This window comes from Mytilus galloprovincialis, chromosome 3 (genome assembly GCF_965363235.1).
Source record: "Mytilus galloprovincialis chromosome 3, xbMytGall1.hap1.1, whole genome shotgun sequence".
Taxonomy (NCBI): domain Eukaryota; kingdom Metazoa; phylum Mollusca; class Bivalvia; order Mytilida; family Mytilidae; genus Mytilus; species Mytilus galloprovincialis.
In genome coordinates, this window is record NC_134840.1 from 6,773,020 (window position 1) to 6,789,798 (window position 16,779).

At 34.3% G+C, this 16,779-nt stretch overlaps 1 protein-coding gene across 1 annotated transcript in view; it reads left to right on the top strand.

The window, feature by feature from the left end:
* Window positions 1–12,273, top strand: part of LOC143067060 (uncharacterized) — a 36,974-nt gene extending 24,701 nt beyond the window's left edge. Inside the window, exon 16 of the mRNA XM_076240063.1 lies at window positions 4,339–12,273. Within this exon, the coding sequence (XP_076096178.1) occupies window positions 4,339–8,453 (4,115 nt within the window). The 3' untranslated portion in view covers window positions 8,454–12,273. The remainder of the gene's footprint in view (window positions 1–4,338) is intronic.
* The last annotated feature ends 4,506 nt before the right edge of the window (window positions 12,274–16,779 follow it).

Consider the following 16,779-nt stretch of genomic DNA (forward strand, 5'->3'; position numbering starts at 1 on the left):
CAATGAAAATGTATCTTTTAATCATTAGAGAAACAGATTCTTACATAGTTACTCATAGATTATCGGATTTATCAAATCTGGATAGTTAAATTATGAATTTTAAAGTCCTCGCCGAGGCGGCTCAGACTTTAAAATTGATAATTTAACTATCTTGATTGGATAAATCCGATAATCCACTGGTATCAATGTAAGAATCTATATATATATATAATATACCGGTATAAATACATGTAAGTTAAATGCTAACAAATATAAAGATGGTTCAACATAAATGTCTAATATAACAAACAAACAAAAAAATAATTCTTCATAAATAAGATATTATTTAGTTTTAGATTTTAAGGAATCAAACAAATATTATAAATCAAGAGAATTTCATTTCCTTTTTCTTCTCTCTTCCCTCCCTTTTTTAATGCAATAAATGTTTAAATGATTTTATTAAATTTTATCTCCTCCTCCCTCCCAAAAAAAAAAATGAAATAAATAAAATAAAGTTAAATAACTAAGATAAACTTTAAAACACACTGAAAGGAATTAAGTAATACGAAAAAAAAAGGAAAGGGTAAAAATTTCTGAATAGATAAATAAATATCAGGAAATACCAATGTAAAGGGGTAAATAGAAAAAAGAAATGAGAACCACTTGCATTCACTTTCACTTTCTCTCAGTTTCTCATACACACATACAATTCTTACTTACATACACACATATGTTACTTACTTATGTACATAACTATTGTTTATAATTATATGCATCAAAGTATAAACAAAATCTAATCAAAAATTTTGCTCACAGAATAATATCATACTCTATAATGGAAATATGTATTTAATTGGGTCCAAAATTTTTCATATACATCAACATTATTATTTTTCTTTGCAATATAATATTCATATGACTGATATTGTTTCATTCTATTTTTAAAACCAACAATATTAGGAGTAAGTTCCTTAAACTTACATTTATATACATTATTTTTTGCTACTATACATAAAAGATTTATGAATAAGCCTTCTGAATAGAATATCTGCTTTTTATACGACCGCAAAAATTTTAATTTTTTGGTCGTATATTGCTATCACGTTGGCGTCGTCGTCGTCGTCGTCGTCGTCCGAATACTTTTAGTTTTCGCACTCTAACTTTAGTAAAAGTGAATAGAAATCAATGAAATTTTAACACAAGGTTTACGACCACAAAAGGAAGGTTGGGATTGATTTTGGGAGTTTTGGTCCCAACATTTTAGGAATTAGGGGCCAAAAAGGGCCCAAATAAGCATTTTCTTGGTTTTCGCACTATAACTTTAGTTTACGTGAATAGAAATCTATGAAATTTTGACACAAGGTTTATGACCACAAAAGGAAGGTTGGGATTGATTTTGGGAGTTTTGGTTCCAACAGTTTAGGAATTAAGGGCCAAAAAAGGGCCCAAATAAGCATTATTCTTGGTTTTCGCACAATTACTTTATTATAAGTAAATAGAAATCAATGAAATTTTAACACAAGGTTTATGACCACAAAAGGAAGGTTGGGATTGATTTTTGGAGTTGAGGTCACAACAGTTTATGAATTAGGGGCCAAAAAGGGGCCCAAATAAGCATTATTTTTGGTTTTTGCACCATAACTTTAGTATAAGTAAATAGAAATCTATGAAATTTAAACACAAGGTTTATGACCATAAAAGGAAGGTTGGGTTTGATTTTGGGAGTTTTGGTCCTAACAGTTTAGGAATAAGGGGCCCAAAGGGTCCAAAATTGAACTTTGTGTGATTTCATCAAAAATTGAATAATTGGGGTTCTTTGATATGCCAAATCTAACTGTGTATGTAGATTCTTAATTTTTGGTCCAGTTTTTCAAATTGGTTTACATTAAGGTCCAAAGGGTCCAAAATTAAACTAAGTTTGATTTTAACAAAAATTGAATCCTTGGGGTTCTTTGATATGCTGAATGTAAAAATGTACTTAGATTTTTAATTATTGGCCTAGTTTTCAAGTTGGTCCAAACGGGGGTCCAAAATTAAACTTTGTTTGATTTCATCAAAAATTCTTTGGGCTTATTTGATATGCTTTATCTAAATATGTACTTTGATTTTTGATTATGGGCCCAGTTTTCAAGTTGGTCCAAATCAGGATTCCATATCAAGTATTGTGCAATAGCAAGAAATTTTCAATTGCACAGTATTGCACAATAGCAAGAAATAACTCATTGCACAATATTGTGCAATAGCAATTAATTTTCAATTGGAGTTATCTTTCTTTGTATAGAATAGTAGTTGATAATATATGTTGGAAATTTGCCAGACATGACTATGATGTCATTTTCTACTTTTAAGTTCATTAGACCACATTCATTCTGTGTCAGAAACCTATGCTGTGTCAACTATTTAATTTTAGATTTAAAAAGTTTGAAGAAGAAATCTTTAATTGATTTGTAAAATCTTGACATTTGTTTTGTGTAAAAAAAACACCATGTAATGTCAAAAATTTGATCACAATCCAAATTCAGAGCTGTATCACGCTTGAATGTTTTGTCCATACTTGCCCAACTGTTCAGGGTTCGACCTCTGAGGTCGTATAAAGCTGCGCCCTGCGGAGCACCTGGTTACTGATGGCAAAATCCCTGCTATACAACCTTATTTGCTGTAATAATGATGACCAAAATTGATATGTTATTGGACAATCATAGAAAAAATGTACAATAGTATCGTCATCAAGTTTACAAAAAGTACATGAACTAGAATCTTTCTTCTTTATCTTGTACAAAAAAGAGTTTGTAGGAATTAATAGGCGCAGTATTTTGAATTGAAAACTTTTTACTAGGTATCTTTGCAAGACTTCCTTAGTAGCATAAAATATTTTTTGCCAATTTTCAATTTCTGAGTCTACCTGCTGCTCCCATTTCTGAAATTTTTCAAGAGTTGGTTGAAATATATGATCAATAACACTCTTATACACAAATTTTGGTTTCTTATTATTAATAATCTGAGTACAAAAAGCATCAGAGATGTTGACATTTTCAATCTGTTGAGAATCACAGTATTCTTTTATGTGGTCTTTAATAAATTTTGGAATATTGGAGATTAGACTGTAATATTTCAGAAAATTCTTATGTCTAATCTTTTGAAATGTAAAGAAGTCTTTGTTTTGACCATTTACAAGGTCTTTTATATACTGTACACCAAAGTCCTTCCATTGCATATATAGAGTGTAATCTGAAAGTGGCACAAAATTTAAAATATCTAGCGATAATATATCATTTGTACAAGCCTTAGTATAAGTATGTAAGCAAAATATAACATCTTTCCAAAAAGTATTCTTAACATAGCCATGAATTTCTAGCAGTTTTTCTTTTTGTAAAGAAAAGACCCTGTCACCACCAAATTTGGTTAATTCAGACAGAAATAATGTCTGCCATTATCCCTCTAAATTCAAAAGAAGTCTTCTAACCCAGCTTATTTTTAGATATGTACTAAAAGATGACAAATGCACCATGTTCAAACCTCCCTGCATAAAAGCCCCAATTAGTGTATTGCGTTTTATATGTTCGTATTTCCCATTCCAAATAAAGTTATAAAAGAGAGTATTTAACTGTTTAATTTTGATCTGGGATAGATTAAGTAAAGCTGTGAGCAAATGAATTATCTTTGGTAATGCCAGAGTCTTTATAACAGTAATTTTACCAAGTAATGTAAGTTTTCTGTGTTCCCAAGCATGACATTTCCTTGATTTTCATTGTGAAATTTATATATAACATAGCTTGTAAATCTAATGAAAAATCTATTCCTAAAAGTTTGAAATTTGACTTTGTCCATTGAAGATTATAATAAGGACAAAGTATATAGTCTGAATATTTTTTGGTTCCAATCCAAACAGTTTTGGTCTTGGATGCATTCATTTTTAGCCCAAAGACCCTGTGAAAAGAATCCAAACATTTTAAAGTCTCCTCTAAAGATTTTCCCCCATCCAAAACAAGAAATGTGTCATCAGAATACTGGCTCAACAATAATTCTTTGTTATGAATAGGAATACCATGGATTTCAGATGTAGATTTTAGTTTTAGGGCTAATAATATATAATTCAACACCTATAATAAATAAATATGGGGATAGGGGGTCACCTTTTCTACAGCCTCGCTCAAGATTGAAGAAATTTGAAAAATTACCATTAATTATTACACAGCTTTTAGCTTCGGAATAGAGTCTCAAACCATTTGCATATAGATGGTCCGAAATTAAAGCTATTTAGAGCTTTTACTAAAAAATCCCACTCCACAGAATCAAATGTGATGGATAGATGACAATAAAAAAACAACTGTTTAATTCTAATAAAATTGTCTTTTACAGTTGTTGATGAAGAAGACAGTGACTATGGTCCCAGGAGAAAGTCTGCTCGTTCTACAAGAGCTTCCACACGACAAAGGAGAAAACACAAAGAAGTATGGAGTGAAGAAGAAGAAGAGGAGGAAGAAGAAACTGATGAATCTATTGACACAGATGATTTATGCTCTGAGGACAGTGGCCCTACAAAAAAGAAGAAAAATAGGAAAGAAATAGATAAAAAAGTGTTCAGAGAAAAAGAGAAAAAGAAAGGTAAACATTCTGCAAAGAGGAGGAGAATTGTGGATTCAGAGGATGAAGGAAGTGAAAGGAGTGAAAAATTAGAGGAAAGTGAATCTAAGTCAGAAAGTGATGATAGCAGTGTAGATATTGGAAAAATAAAAAAAGCAGCAAAAAGGAAATTGTCCAAAAGACGTTATTCTGAATCAAGTAGTGAATCAGAAAAATCTGAATCTTCAGAGCCTTCACGGAATAGAAGGAGAAATATAGCTAAAAGAGTTAATTACAAGGCAATAGCAGGTTCTGATTCTGATGCAACTGAGGTATCGGAGGACAAAAGTGGAAGTGAAAAAGACAAAAAAACAAAAAAGAAAAATGCTATTAGAGATGATTCTACTGATACTGATGATTACTATGACAAGAAGTCTGAAGATTCAGAGGAAGGGGAGACAACTGAAGAAGATGAAAAAGAACCAGTTAAACCAAAGAAGCAGAAAAAAGATGAAAAGGAGGATGAAGAAGATGATGAAACAGAAGAGGATTCTGAGGACAAAGATATCAAAGGACAAGATAGAAAAATACCAAAGAAAAAAGATAAAGTTAGTAAATCAATTGAAAAAGGTGAAGAAACACTTCATAAAGATTCAAGTGAGCATGAGTCTGACAAAGAACCAACCAATTCACCACAGGAAAAGAATGACACAAATCCAAAAAATGAATCTCAGAATGAGGCTCAAATCTCAATAAGTACAGTTCCTGATAGTAGTGACACACCAGTATGTCAGAACAACATGGGTGTCGTTAGGCCAAGTCCACAATACTCAATGGGTCAGAGTTATGCTGAGGGAAACTTTACCAATCAACCTGGGCAACAACAGTTCCAGGGGAGATCACCTCCTTACGGTTCACCACCTCAACAACAGTTCTCACCTCCTCATTCATCATATCAATCTCAGCAACCTGGTCATATAATGAGACAAGGTCCGCCACTTTCACAAAATTATCCTCCCCAGATGAGGCAGGTAAACTTTCCTGTATCAACTTCCAATCAGCCATTTACATCAATGTCTACTAACCAGGGGACAATATCATCCCAACCATACTCCACAATGCAAGAAAGGCCGCAATATTCATCACAGGTGCCTCACAGTCAAGGTCAAATTTTTGGAAGATCAATTCAAGGTCAATCAATGATGAGAGGTCCACATCCAGGCCAACAGGATGGAGCTCAGATGCAGCAAGGTATAAGACCAGAAATGATGGGGCAAATGAGAGGTCCACCAATGCCACAACAAGATGGCCAAATGACTAGAGGTCCAACAATGCCACAAGAGGGCCAAATGATTAGAGGTCAACCAATACCACAAGATGGCCAAATGATCAGAGGTCCACCAATGCCACAACAAGATGGCCAAATGATCCGAGGTGCTTTTTATCCTAATCAGCAGATGATGATGGGAGGTCGTTTCCCAAACCAGCAGCAAATGATGATGCAGGGCCAATATTCCAGCTATCAGTCAGGTCAAATGATGAGAGGTCCATATCCTGGTCAGTCAACAATGATGAGAGGTCCTTATCCAAATACCAGTCAGCAAGATAATCTAAGAGGTTCAAACCAGGAGGGAGCAGTCACAGATCAAAATAGAGAAGATAAAGATAGTAGAATGAAAAGTCCCCCAAGTTCCCAACCTGGGCTTCCAGAAAGACCAATGATGCCAGGACAACAGCATAGTTATCAGTCTACGCCAATGATAAGGGGTCCATTCCCCGGACAACCACATAGACCAATGGCTAGAGGACCTTTCTATGGTCAACCTGAAAGGCATATGATGCCAGGTCAAGAAGGACATTTTAGACCAGGTTTTCCATATCCAGCTCAGCAGAGACCTGGTTTACACCCCAATCAACAAGGATTTCCACATCGACCGCTTCAACCCGGTCAACAAATGCCTCCTTCTCACATTTCTGGTCCACCAGTCAGCAGTCCAACAATTGGAAGCCCACCAATACAGGAAACAAACCAACAGTTCTTTCCACCACGACAGCCCCAGCCTAGGTCGCAGATGTCACCTTCTCATACTCCTCAGGCCATTGTTCCAGTAGATAGAGCAAAGGATGTTCACACTGATCAAAATATCAAAAATGAATTAGATCAAACATCACAATCAGTTTCTGGAAAAGATGTTCCGATAGCTCCTATATCAGCTAAAGTTAAAGATGAATCCAGTTCAGTTCAACATATTAACAGTAAACAAAATAAAATACCAGAGGAGTGTTTCGAAACAAGAAAAGATACAGATGTTGTTGTCTCTGATACACAGACATCCTCTGAAAAAGATATAAAAGATCAAGTAGAACAATCTTCAAAAAATAAAAAGGAAAACAAACTTGATTCAAATCAACTAAAAGATATTGAAAAGACGAGTTCAGAAAGTGAAAAACCTGATGGACAGATTGTTACTGAATTGCTGTCAGAGGCAAACACTAAAAACCTGCCACAAAGTCAGGTGACATCAGCTAGCTCTGATGCAGACACAGATAAACAAAAAATCTCAGAAAAACAAACAACTGGAATTGAATTAACTTCAGGTAATGAGTCCAATCCAAAGGTTCCTAAATCTGATATTGAAAGAATGCCTGGATCTCCATCTTCACAAAAGTCTGGTACACATCCTGAAGAGAAGACCATGTTAAGTGGACCACTGCCTAATCCTTCAGAGAAAACCCCGATTAGAGGTTCACTCCCTAATCTTCCAGAAGGTTCAATGATTAGAGGACCACAGACTATTCCTCCAGAAGGGTCCATGATAAGAGGACCACAGCCTATTCCTCCAGAAGGTTCCATGATTAAAGGACCACAGCCAAATCCTCCAGAAGGGTCCATGATTAGAGGACCACAGCCAATTCCTCCAGAAGGGTCCATAATTAGAGGACAACAGCCAAATCCCCCAGAAGGGTCCATGATTAGAGGACCACATCCTTATCAGCAAGGAATGTTCAGAGGACAGTTCAATGAAATGATGTCAATCATGAGTAACCAAAGAATGCAGTTTCAACAAGGTTCGATGGGGATGCCACAAAGGCCTAATATGCAAGGGCCACCTAGCTTTGTTGGACAAGTCCCAAGAAATGTCATCCCTAGAATGAGACCAGAGCACATGAGGCCAATGAATCCAAATTTCCAAAGGCCTATGTATGGACCTGGTCCAATGCCTTATCAACAGCACCCTGGAGTTCCAACTGGTTTTGGTCCTAGACTTGAAATGGGAATGAGAATGCCACAGAGTTCTGGACCTGATGAGACGAAGGCAGACAGCCCTAGTAAATCAAAAATGCAGGAAGGCTCTGATAGTTCTGCTACTTCAACTAATGAACCAACAAAAGCAAAAAAACCAAGAAAACCAAGACAAACTAAAAAGGAAAAAATGAAGGCTCAGGCAGAGTCCAAACCTCAACCTTCATCAGGTCCTAATGTACCAGGACAAGAATTTCAACCCCAGCAACAACCTCAGATGATCCCAGGACCACAATATCAAATGCCAATATCAAGACCAATGCATCCACAACAAGGACCTTTTATGAGACCCCCATTTGATAACTATGGAATGAATGGTATGAACCAAGGTCCTCCAGATTACAACCAGATGAATCCGGGAATGTATGGTCCACCTCAGATGATGCCTGGGAATGGTGGGCGGGGATTCATGATTGACAACCTGTTAGATAAGCATCCTCGTGTCCAACAACTAGAACCAATTATCTCCCATGAAGAGGAAGAGGAGTCACCAGTGGAACCAGACCAACAGACATATGAGGGAGAACAATCTCCTTCTAATGGGGAAAAAGATATGGATGAAATGTCGGACATTGGAGATATTGTTAAATATGTTATGAATCATTAAGTAGAGTTGTATATAGGAAGGTTTATATTTCCATTAGTAAATATTTGGCAAAATTAAATTTTAAAGAACTATGAATTAAAAAATGTATAAAGTCTTTTAACTTACAGCCAAAATCTTAAATATTATTTTTAAAGATTTAATAACCATTAAGACTTAACCACATTTGTGAAATGTCTTTATTTAGTTTATACTTAAGTTTTTTATGATCTTTTTGTGTAATTTCTTATAATGCAACAATTTTTTTCAGAGTGAATACATTGTCAGTTATAAAGTTGTACACATTGTGTACAAATTGTGTATTAAAAAGAATATTTAGAATATAAGCTAACTGCAGAACTTTTCATTGCATGTATATTTCATTTCAAAAGGTTTGATTTATTTAAACTGTTTTGATTTTCTATGAAATGACATGTTCAATCTTCTGAGTAGTTTATTCTCATCATTGATTTTTTCAGTAAATATCATTAATTATGACATTTCTGCTCAATTTATGTTGGCTGTCTCTATTTATTTTATAAGGTTGTAAATATTTATGAAATTACATTCAGTATAAGTAGATTGTTATAAGTGGAATGGAAGAATAGAATTACCTAATTACTGCATGATATCAATTGCTTCTTAATTTTATACTGATTCAGAAATCAATTCATTTTTTGATAAATAATTTTTTGATTTTTTTCAAATAGCAGTAAAAATGGTCCTTTTTTAAGCCGTATGAATATTTGTAATTATTCATAGGGGAAATTTAGAACTATTTGTGATTTTTTTTGTTCAAGTGTGGAAGTTGTGACGGGATAACCTCACATTTTAAACTTTATTTTGAATGTCACATTTTCAGAAATTGCAATAATTAATCTCTCCTTTTCAACAATCAATCATATATAATAAATGAAAGAACAAATTTCTGAATTACATTTGTCATTAAGGTTAAAAAACAAATAGGGTTCATATTCTTACAGGTGATGTTCTACTAGTCAGTTTTATCCTCTGTCATGGCAACTAAACGCAATGAACTAAATGCTTTAATTGATTTCTGAGTTTTTTATTTAGAAGTGTATATACCAGAAGTGCATTTGTAAATTATTGATAAACTTATAAAATAGATTTCCATTTTATTAATTCAAGTTAAGCCTTATGCATACATTTAATGTAATGTAAGGGCCATTATGGTCAGGTCTGTCTGTCTGTGCATCCAATTTTTATTTGTTAGTATGTCCGTCCTGTTATAGATTCTGTCACATTATATAATGTAAACAAGTTTATAATCTACCATTACAATGGAAACTTCTGAAACTAGATTTTCTACCATTTTGATAAAAGATTACAAAGACATTATTTATTCTGTTGTTTTTTTTATACCCCCGCTTTAAAAAAGGGGGGGTATACTGTTTTACCTCTGTCTGTCCGTCAGTCCGTCCATCAGTCCGTCAGTCCGTCCGTCAGTCCGTCCGTCAGTCCGTCCGTCAGTCAGTCCGTCCCATGAAACTTTCGTCACATTTTTCTCAGGAACTACACATCCACCCTTTCTGTAATTTGGTATCAACATTTATATATGTCAGCCATACCGTGTGATGCGTTTTCAGATTCATCACTTGACAACTTCCTGTTTACCGAACACTTGTCTGATTTTACACATGATAGCCAAGTTGAAAATTTTCGTCACATTTTTCTCAGGAACTACAATACAAGGATTTCTGAAATTTGGTTTCAGGATTTATATAAGTCAGCTATACCGTGTGATGCGTTTTCAGATTCATCACTCGACAACTTCCTGTTTACCGAACACTTGTCTGATTTTACACATGATAGCCAAGTTGAAAATTTTCGTCACATTTTTCTCAGGAACTACAATACAATGATTTCTGAAATTTGGTTTCAGGATTTATATAAGTCAGCTATACCGTGTGATGCGTTTTCAGATTCATCACTCGACAACTTCCTGTTTACCGAACACTTGCATATTTTTACACTATTAATATTATCCACTTGCGGCGGGGGTATCATCAGTGAGCAGTAGCTCGCAGTTTCACTTGTTCTTTTTTTGTTCTTTCTTTGTTGGATTTAGGTAGAAAGCAAAAAAAAACAGATTTTTACTATGAATATGACTTGTTTTCTTCTTGTGTTATTGATGTATTTAATAGGATGTATATATATATATATATATAAATTAGTCTTATCCATTCCTACTGTTGTACTCTATATCATTTTGTATTTATAATGTACAATTTTAAATAGAAACATAGTTTTGATTCCTTTTATATGTTTTAAATACATGTCTTCATCATAATCCTATTAGATAGCTATTTTAAACATTGTCAAGTTCTCATTAAAATAGTATAGGGTATGACAATTATTAGGTCTAGATAATCAAATACCATTCAACATTGTCAAAAGATGATTTTATATTTTCATACTTAATGTGCATGAAATCTTTGCTACTGGAAGTTAGATCTTTTTATATTTTATACGAGTATTTCAGATATATTATTGAGAAAAGAAACTGACCACAACCTATTTAATAGGTGGTCAATCTCAAATATAAAAGCATATGTCTGTTGAATCAATATTATTCACAAGTCCCAGAAATATAACTGTTCCAATGATTTTGATGAGAGTTTAGGCATTTGTATGTGCCATATTATCCATACTCCTTTATAAGCACACACCTTTTACAGCAATATATGTGTTTTTGTTTTTGTTTTGTGGTATAGTTAAAATTTTAAAACTTGCCAGTCACATAATTAGTAAACTGCAATTCAGTTTTTAATGTTTTTTTATTTGTACCAAAAGATGGTTAAGAGTATTTATAAAGTTCCAACATCACCTTAAGTTCTTGTTTCATTCTGAATTATATTTTGTTGGTTTGTTTTTTTACCTCCAAACTTAAAGATCCTACCTGTAAGAGGAGGCAATATGAAAATGATAGTTTTGTTATGTATAGTACTTTTGTTGTTATAGTATTTGATGGTTTGTTGTATTTTATATTAAGCAGATGTTAGTAGGTAGAATTTTTAATTAACAGTATAATAAAATATAAATTATATAGGTTTGATAACTTAATATAAGTATTTCTCAGTGAGAGGGGATACCATTTAAAAAAATTTTGCAGAAATTTAATAACAACTGTCATGAATGTAAATAGTAAGAATAAATATAGCACTTGATAGACAAAGGTTAAAGTTCAATTGAAAAGTTTCAGTACAATCCATAACATAAAAGTTATTTTTTTCATATGAATGTATGTTTTCATAACTTTATGGCATATAAAATATCCAAATCCTAATGCATAGGTTGAATGTTTGTTATATGTAAAATCATATTCATGTTTACAATCCTCATACAACATAATCCGTGATCATTTGATAACAGTTAGTAACACAATGTTTGTACACGAGGCATACCAGTAGTTGTGTAAATACATTGAAACATTAATGCATTGCTATTAAATAAAGTACATCTAATCAAGTACATTGGTATCTCCTTCAGTTAATAAATGTCTTTATTTTCTACGATAGATTATTTAAAATTAGAACATTTTATATTATTTATTTACTTAAATTCATGAAATATGTAAAAATTAGGAATTCATATTTTCATACCATTGTACTTAAATTTTCACAAAATTATTTAATTCACATTGTCACTAATGTCAATAATTGTATGTTGTTTGAGTGTATGGATGAATGTGTCAAGATGATCTCAGCATGTATTGTGTATAAAAGAGGCTTTTTACTGCCTGCATCGTCATTTTGTATATTTCACACTCTCATCAATGTAAAACTTTTTAAAAACCAAAAGTAAAGAAATAGTAATTTTTAAATTGTGTTTCTTTGTTATTCATAATGGCTTTTTACACATTTGTATATCTGTTGATTTACACCTTTGGAAGGCAAATATATATTGAGATCACTTTCATCATCTCTGTGAATTTAGAGAAATCCCAGGCCAATATTTACATCTTTGTATTCGTTAGTGGTATCCATATCTAGCAGACTTTTTAGCTCACCTGGCCCAAAGGGCCAAGTGAGCTTTTCCCATCACTTTGCGTCCGTTGTCCGTCGTCGTTGTTAACTTTTACAAAATCTTCTCCTCTGAAACTACTGGGCCAAATTTAACCAAACTTGGCCACAATCATCATTTGGGTATCTAGTTTAAAAAATGTGTGGCGTGACCCAGCCAACCAACCAAGATGGCTGCCATGACTAAAAATAGAACTTAGGGGGTAAAATGCAGTTTTTGGCTTATAACTCAAAAACCAAAGCATTTAGAGCAAGTCTGACATGGGGGTAAAATTGTTTATCAGGTCAAGATCTCTCTGCCCTAAAATTTTCAGATGAATCGGACAACCCGTTGTTGGGTTGCTGCCCCTGAATTGGTAATTTTAAGGAAATTTTGCTGTTTTTGGTTATTATCTTGAATATTATTACAGATAGAGATTAACTGTAAACAGCAATAATGTTCAAAAAAGTAAGATTTACAAATAAGTCAACATGACCGAAATGGTCAGTTGACCCCTTTAGGAGTTATTGCCCTTTATAGTCAATTTTTAACCATTTTTCGTAAATCTTGGTAATCTATTACAAAAATCTTCTCCTCTGAAACTACTGTGCCAAATTAATCCAAACTTGGCCACAATCATCTTTGGGGTATCTAGTTTTAAAAAAATGTGTGGCGTGACCTGGCCAACCAACCAAGATGGCTGCCATGGCTAAAAATAGAACATAGGGGTGAAATGTAGATTTTGACTTATATCTCTGAAACCAAAGCATTTAGAGCAAATCTGACATGGAGTAAAATCGTTCATCAAGTGAAAATCTATCTGCTCTGAAACTTTCAAATGAATCGGACAACGGGTTGTTGGGTTGCTGCCCCGAAATCAGTAATTTGAAGGAAATTTTGCAGATTTTGGTTATTATCTTGAATATTATTATAGAAAGAGATAAAATGTAATCAGCAATAATGTTCAGCAAAGTAAGATCTACAAATAAGTTAATATGACTAAAATGGTCAGTTGACCCCTTAAGGAGTTATTGCCCTTTATAGTCAATTTTGACCAATTTTTCGTAAATTTTTGTAATCTTTTACAAAAATTTTCTCCTCTGAAACTACTGGGCCAAATTAAACCAAACTTGGCCACAATCATCATTGGGGTATATTGTTAAAAAAAATGTGTGGCGTGACCCCGCCAACCAACCAAGATGGCTGCCATGGCTAAAAAAAGAACATAGGGGTAAAATGCAGTTTTTGGCTTATAACTCAAAAACCAAAGCATTTAGAGCAATCTGACATGGGATAAAATTAATTATCAGGTCAAGATCTATCTGCCCCGAAATTTTCAGACAAATCGGACAACCTGTTGTTGGGTTGCTGCCCCGAATTAGTAATTTTAAGGAAATTTTGCAGATTTTGGTAATTATCTTGAATATTATTATAGATAGAGATAAACTGTAAACAGCAATAATGTTCAGCAAAATAAGATCTACAAATAAGTCAACAAGACCAAAATTGTCAAATGACCCCTTAAGGAGTTGTTGCTCTTTATAGTCAATTGTTGACAATTTTCATAAATTTTTGTTAATTTTTGTAAATTTGTAGGAAATATTTTCCACTGTAATTACTGGGCCAAGTTCATTATATATAGAGTAATTGTAGCAACAAGAATATTCAGTAAAGAAAGATCTACAAACACATCACCATCACCAACACTCAATTTTGTCATGAATCTATCTGTGTTTATTTTTAATATGCACATAGACCAAGGTGAGCGACACAGGCTCTTGAGAGCCTCTAGTTTTTATTCTAATTGGTTCTAGTGTTGCTCTTCAATATGCAATAAGGGGTTCAGTTCTGCATTGAAGACCTATCTAATCTGTGAGATAATATAAACTCATCATTGATACCAGGATTAAATTTTGTATTTAAGTCAGACGTGAGTTTTGTCTACAAAAGACTCATCAGTGACGCTCGAATCCAAAAAAGTTCAAAAGGCAAAAAAAAAGTATGAAGTTGAAGACCCTGACGGAGATGCACAATTTGAACATAACTTCGGTCTTCTTTCTCTTCATTGATATGGGTTTTAAACTGTAGGAGTTGACTACACTTTAAGGTTCCAACTCCTCCCTCCAAAGCCGGCATGCCCTTCAACACCATAGGTTAAATTATCACAAAGAGCAGTACTGATAACAACTGACTGGCAGATCTTTTTACTTGAACTGTAAAGAATATGATCGAGGAATTAAATCTGCTTCAATGCGAAAAAGTTGATCACTGGGTATGCTTGGTTTTTAAACTTTTTTTGACCATACAATAGATGCTAAATCTCCAATTTCGATTTTCTTAACTGACATAGAATCGACTCTGGACGTTCGGTTAAATTTAACATGCCCTCACAATATTGAGTTTTGTTTTTAATAGAAGTAGTGCTAACATCTTTTTCTTCTAAATCAGAAATATTGTCTAGCTGTTTTTTTTAAGTAAAAGGTATGTCTTCTCTGATTTAAGTGAATACCCCTCTTCCATGATTACCGAAATGCCAGTATGTGTTTTGTTAGTTAGTATACATTGTTATTGCTTTCCTTGCCATTACATTATACTATCTACTGGTACAATTTCAATGTTGATTAAACTCGTTTGTACTGCACCTCCTTGTTTATTAAGGGTCACTTGCCTCCTTTAAAGATATACGTCACTCAAATGTGTGTTCTTTGTGAGGAACTACCACAAAAAGTTGAAATAATCGAATCATTGAATCTGTTAATTAAGCGTTCTCTTTCAAACATAATTGAGGAAGTCTTCGCTAACAAAACCATTACAAATGGGTAAAGACATAAAAAATGACGGTGATGTCCATTTTATGATATGTGAAGATATGATAAGTGTCTAACTGTATCCCTGAATACATCAGGAGCATTGTCAACGGCAAACACATATATTTTGATTTAGGTTTGGGATGATCTTATTTATGTTTTATTTATACCCAATAAGTCTTGTAGAAACGATTTTCATGTTTTCATGTGCCGCACTCTACTTTTATTTTCCACTTGTTGAAGTGTCTGTGTATGAAGAAAACAAAAAAAATGAAGAAATAAGCTGACATTTTAACTATTGTAAAAATTATAATCTGGCACATTCAAGTGGGTTATCCTTGTGTTGACATCTGACCGTTCATCCAGCAACTACATTTGACCGTTCATCCGGCAATATCATCTGACCGTTCATCCTGCAACTACATCTGACCGTTCATCCGGCAATATCATCTGACCGTTCATCCGGCAATATCATCTGACCGTTCATCCTGCAATATCATCTGACCGTTCGTCCAGCAACTACATCTGACCGTTCATCCTGCAATATCATCTGACCGTTCGTCCAGCAACTACATCTGACCATTCATCCGGCAATATCTGACCGTTCATCCAGCAACTACATCTGACCGTTCATCCTGCAATATCATATGACCGTTCATCCAGCAACTACATCTGACCGTTCATCCTGCAATCTCATCTGACCGTTCATCCAGCAATATCATCTGACCGTTCATCCAGCAACTTCATCTGACCGTTCATCCAGCAACTACATCTGACCGTTCATCCTGCAATCTCATCTGACCGTTCATCCAGCAATATCATCTGACCGTTCATCCAACAACTACATCTGACCGATCATCCTGCAACTACATCTGACCGTTCATCCTGAACTACATTTGACCGTTCATCTTGCAATATCATCTGACCGTTCATCCAGCAACTACATCTTACCGTTCATCCTGCAATATCATCTGACCGTTCATCCTGAACTACATTTGACCGTTCATCTTGCAATATCATCTGACCGTTCGTCCAGCAACTACATCTGACCGTTCATCCTGCAATATCATATGACCGTTCATCCAGCAACTATATCTGACCGTTTACCTGCTATTTCATCTGACCGTTCATCCTGCAATATCATCTGACCGTTCATCCAGCAACTACATCTGACCGTTCATCCTGCAACTACATTTGATCATTCATCCTGCAATATCATCCAACCGTTCATCCAGCAACTACATCTGACCGTTCATCCGGCAATATCATCTGACCGTTCGTCCAGCAACTACATTTGACCGGTCATCCTGCAATATCACCCAACCGTTCATCCTGCAATATCATCTGACCGTTCGTCAAGCAATATCATCTGGCCGTTCATCCTGCAATATCATCCGACCGTTCATCCAGCAACTACTACTGACCGTTCATCCTGAACTACATTTGACCGTTCATCTTGCAATATCATCTGACCGTTCGTCCATCAACTACATCTGACCGTTCATCCTGCAATATCATAT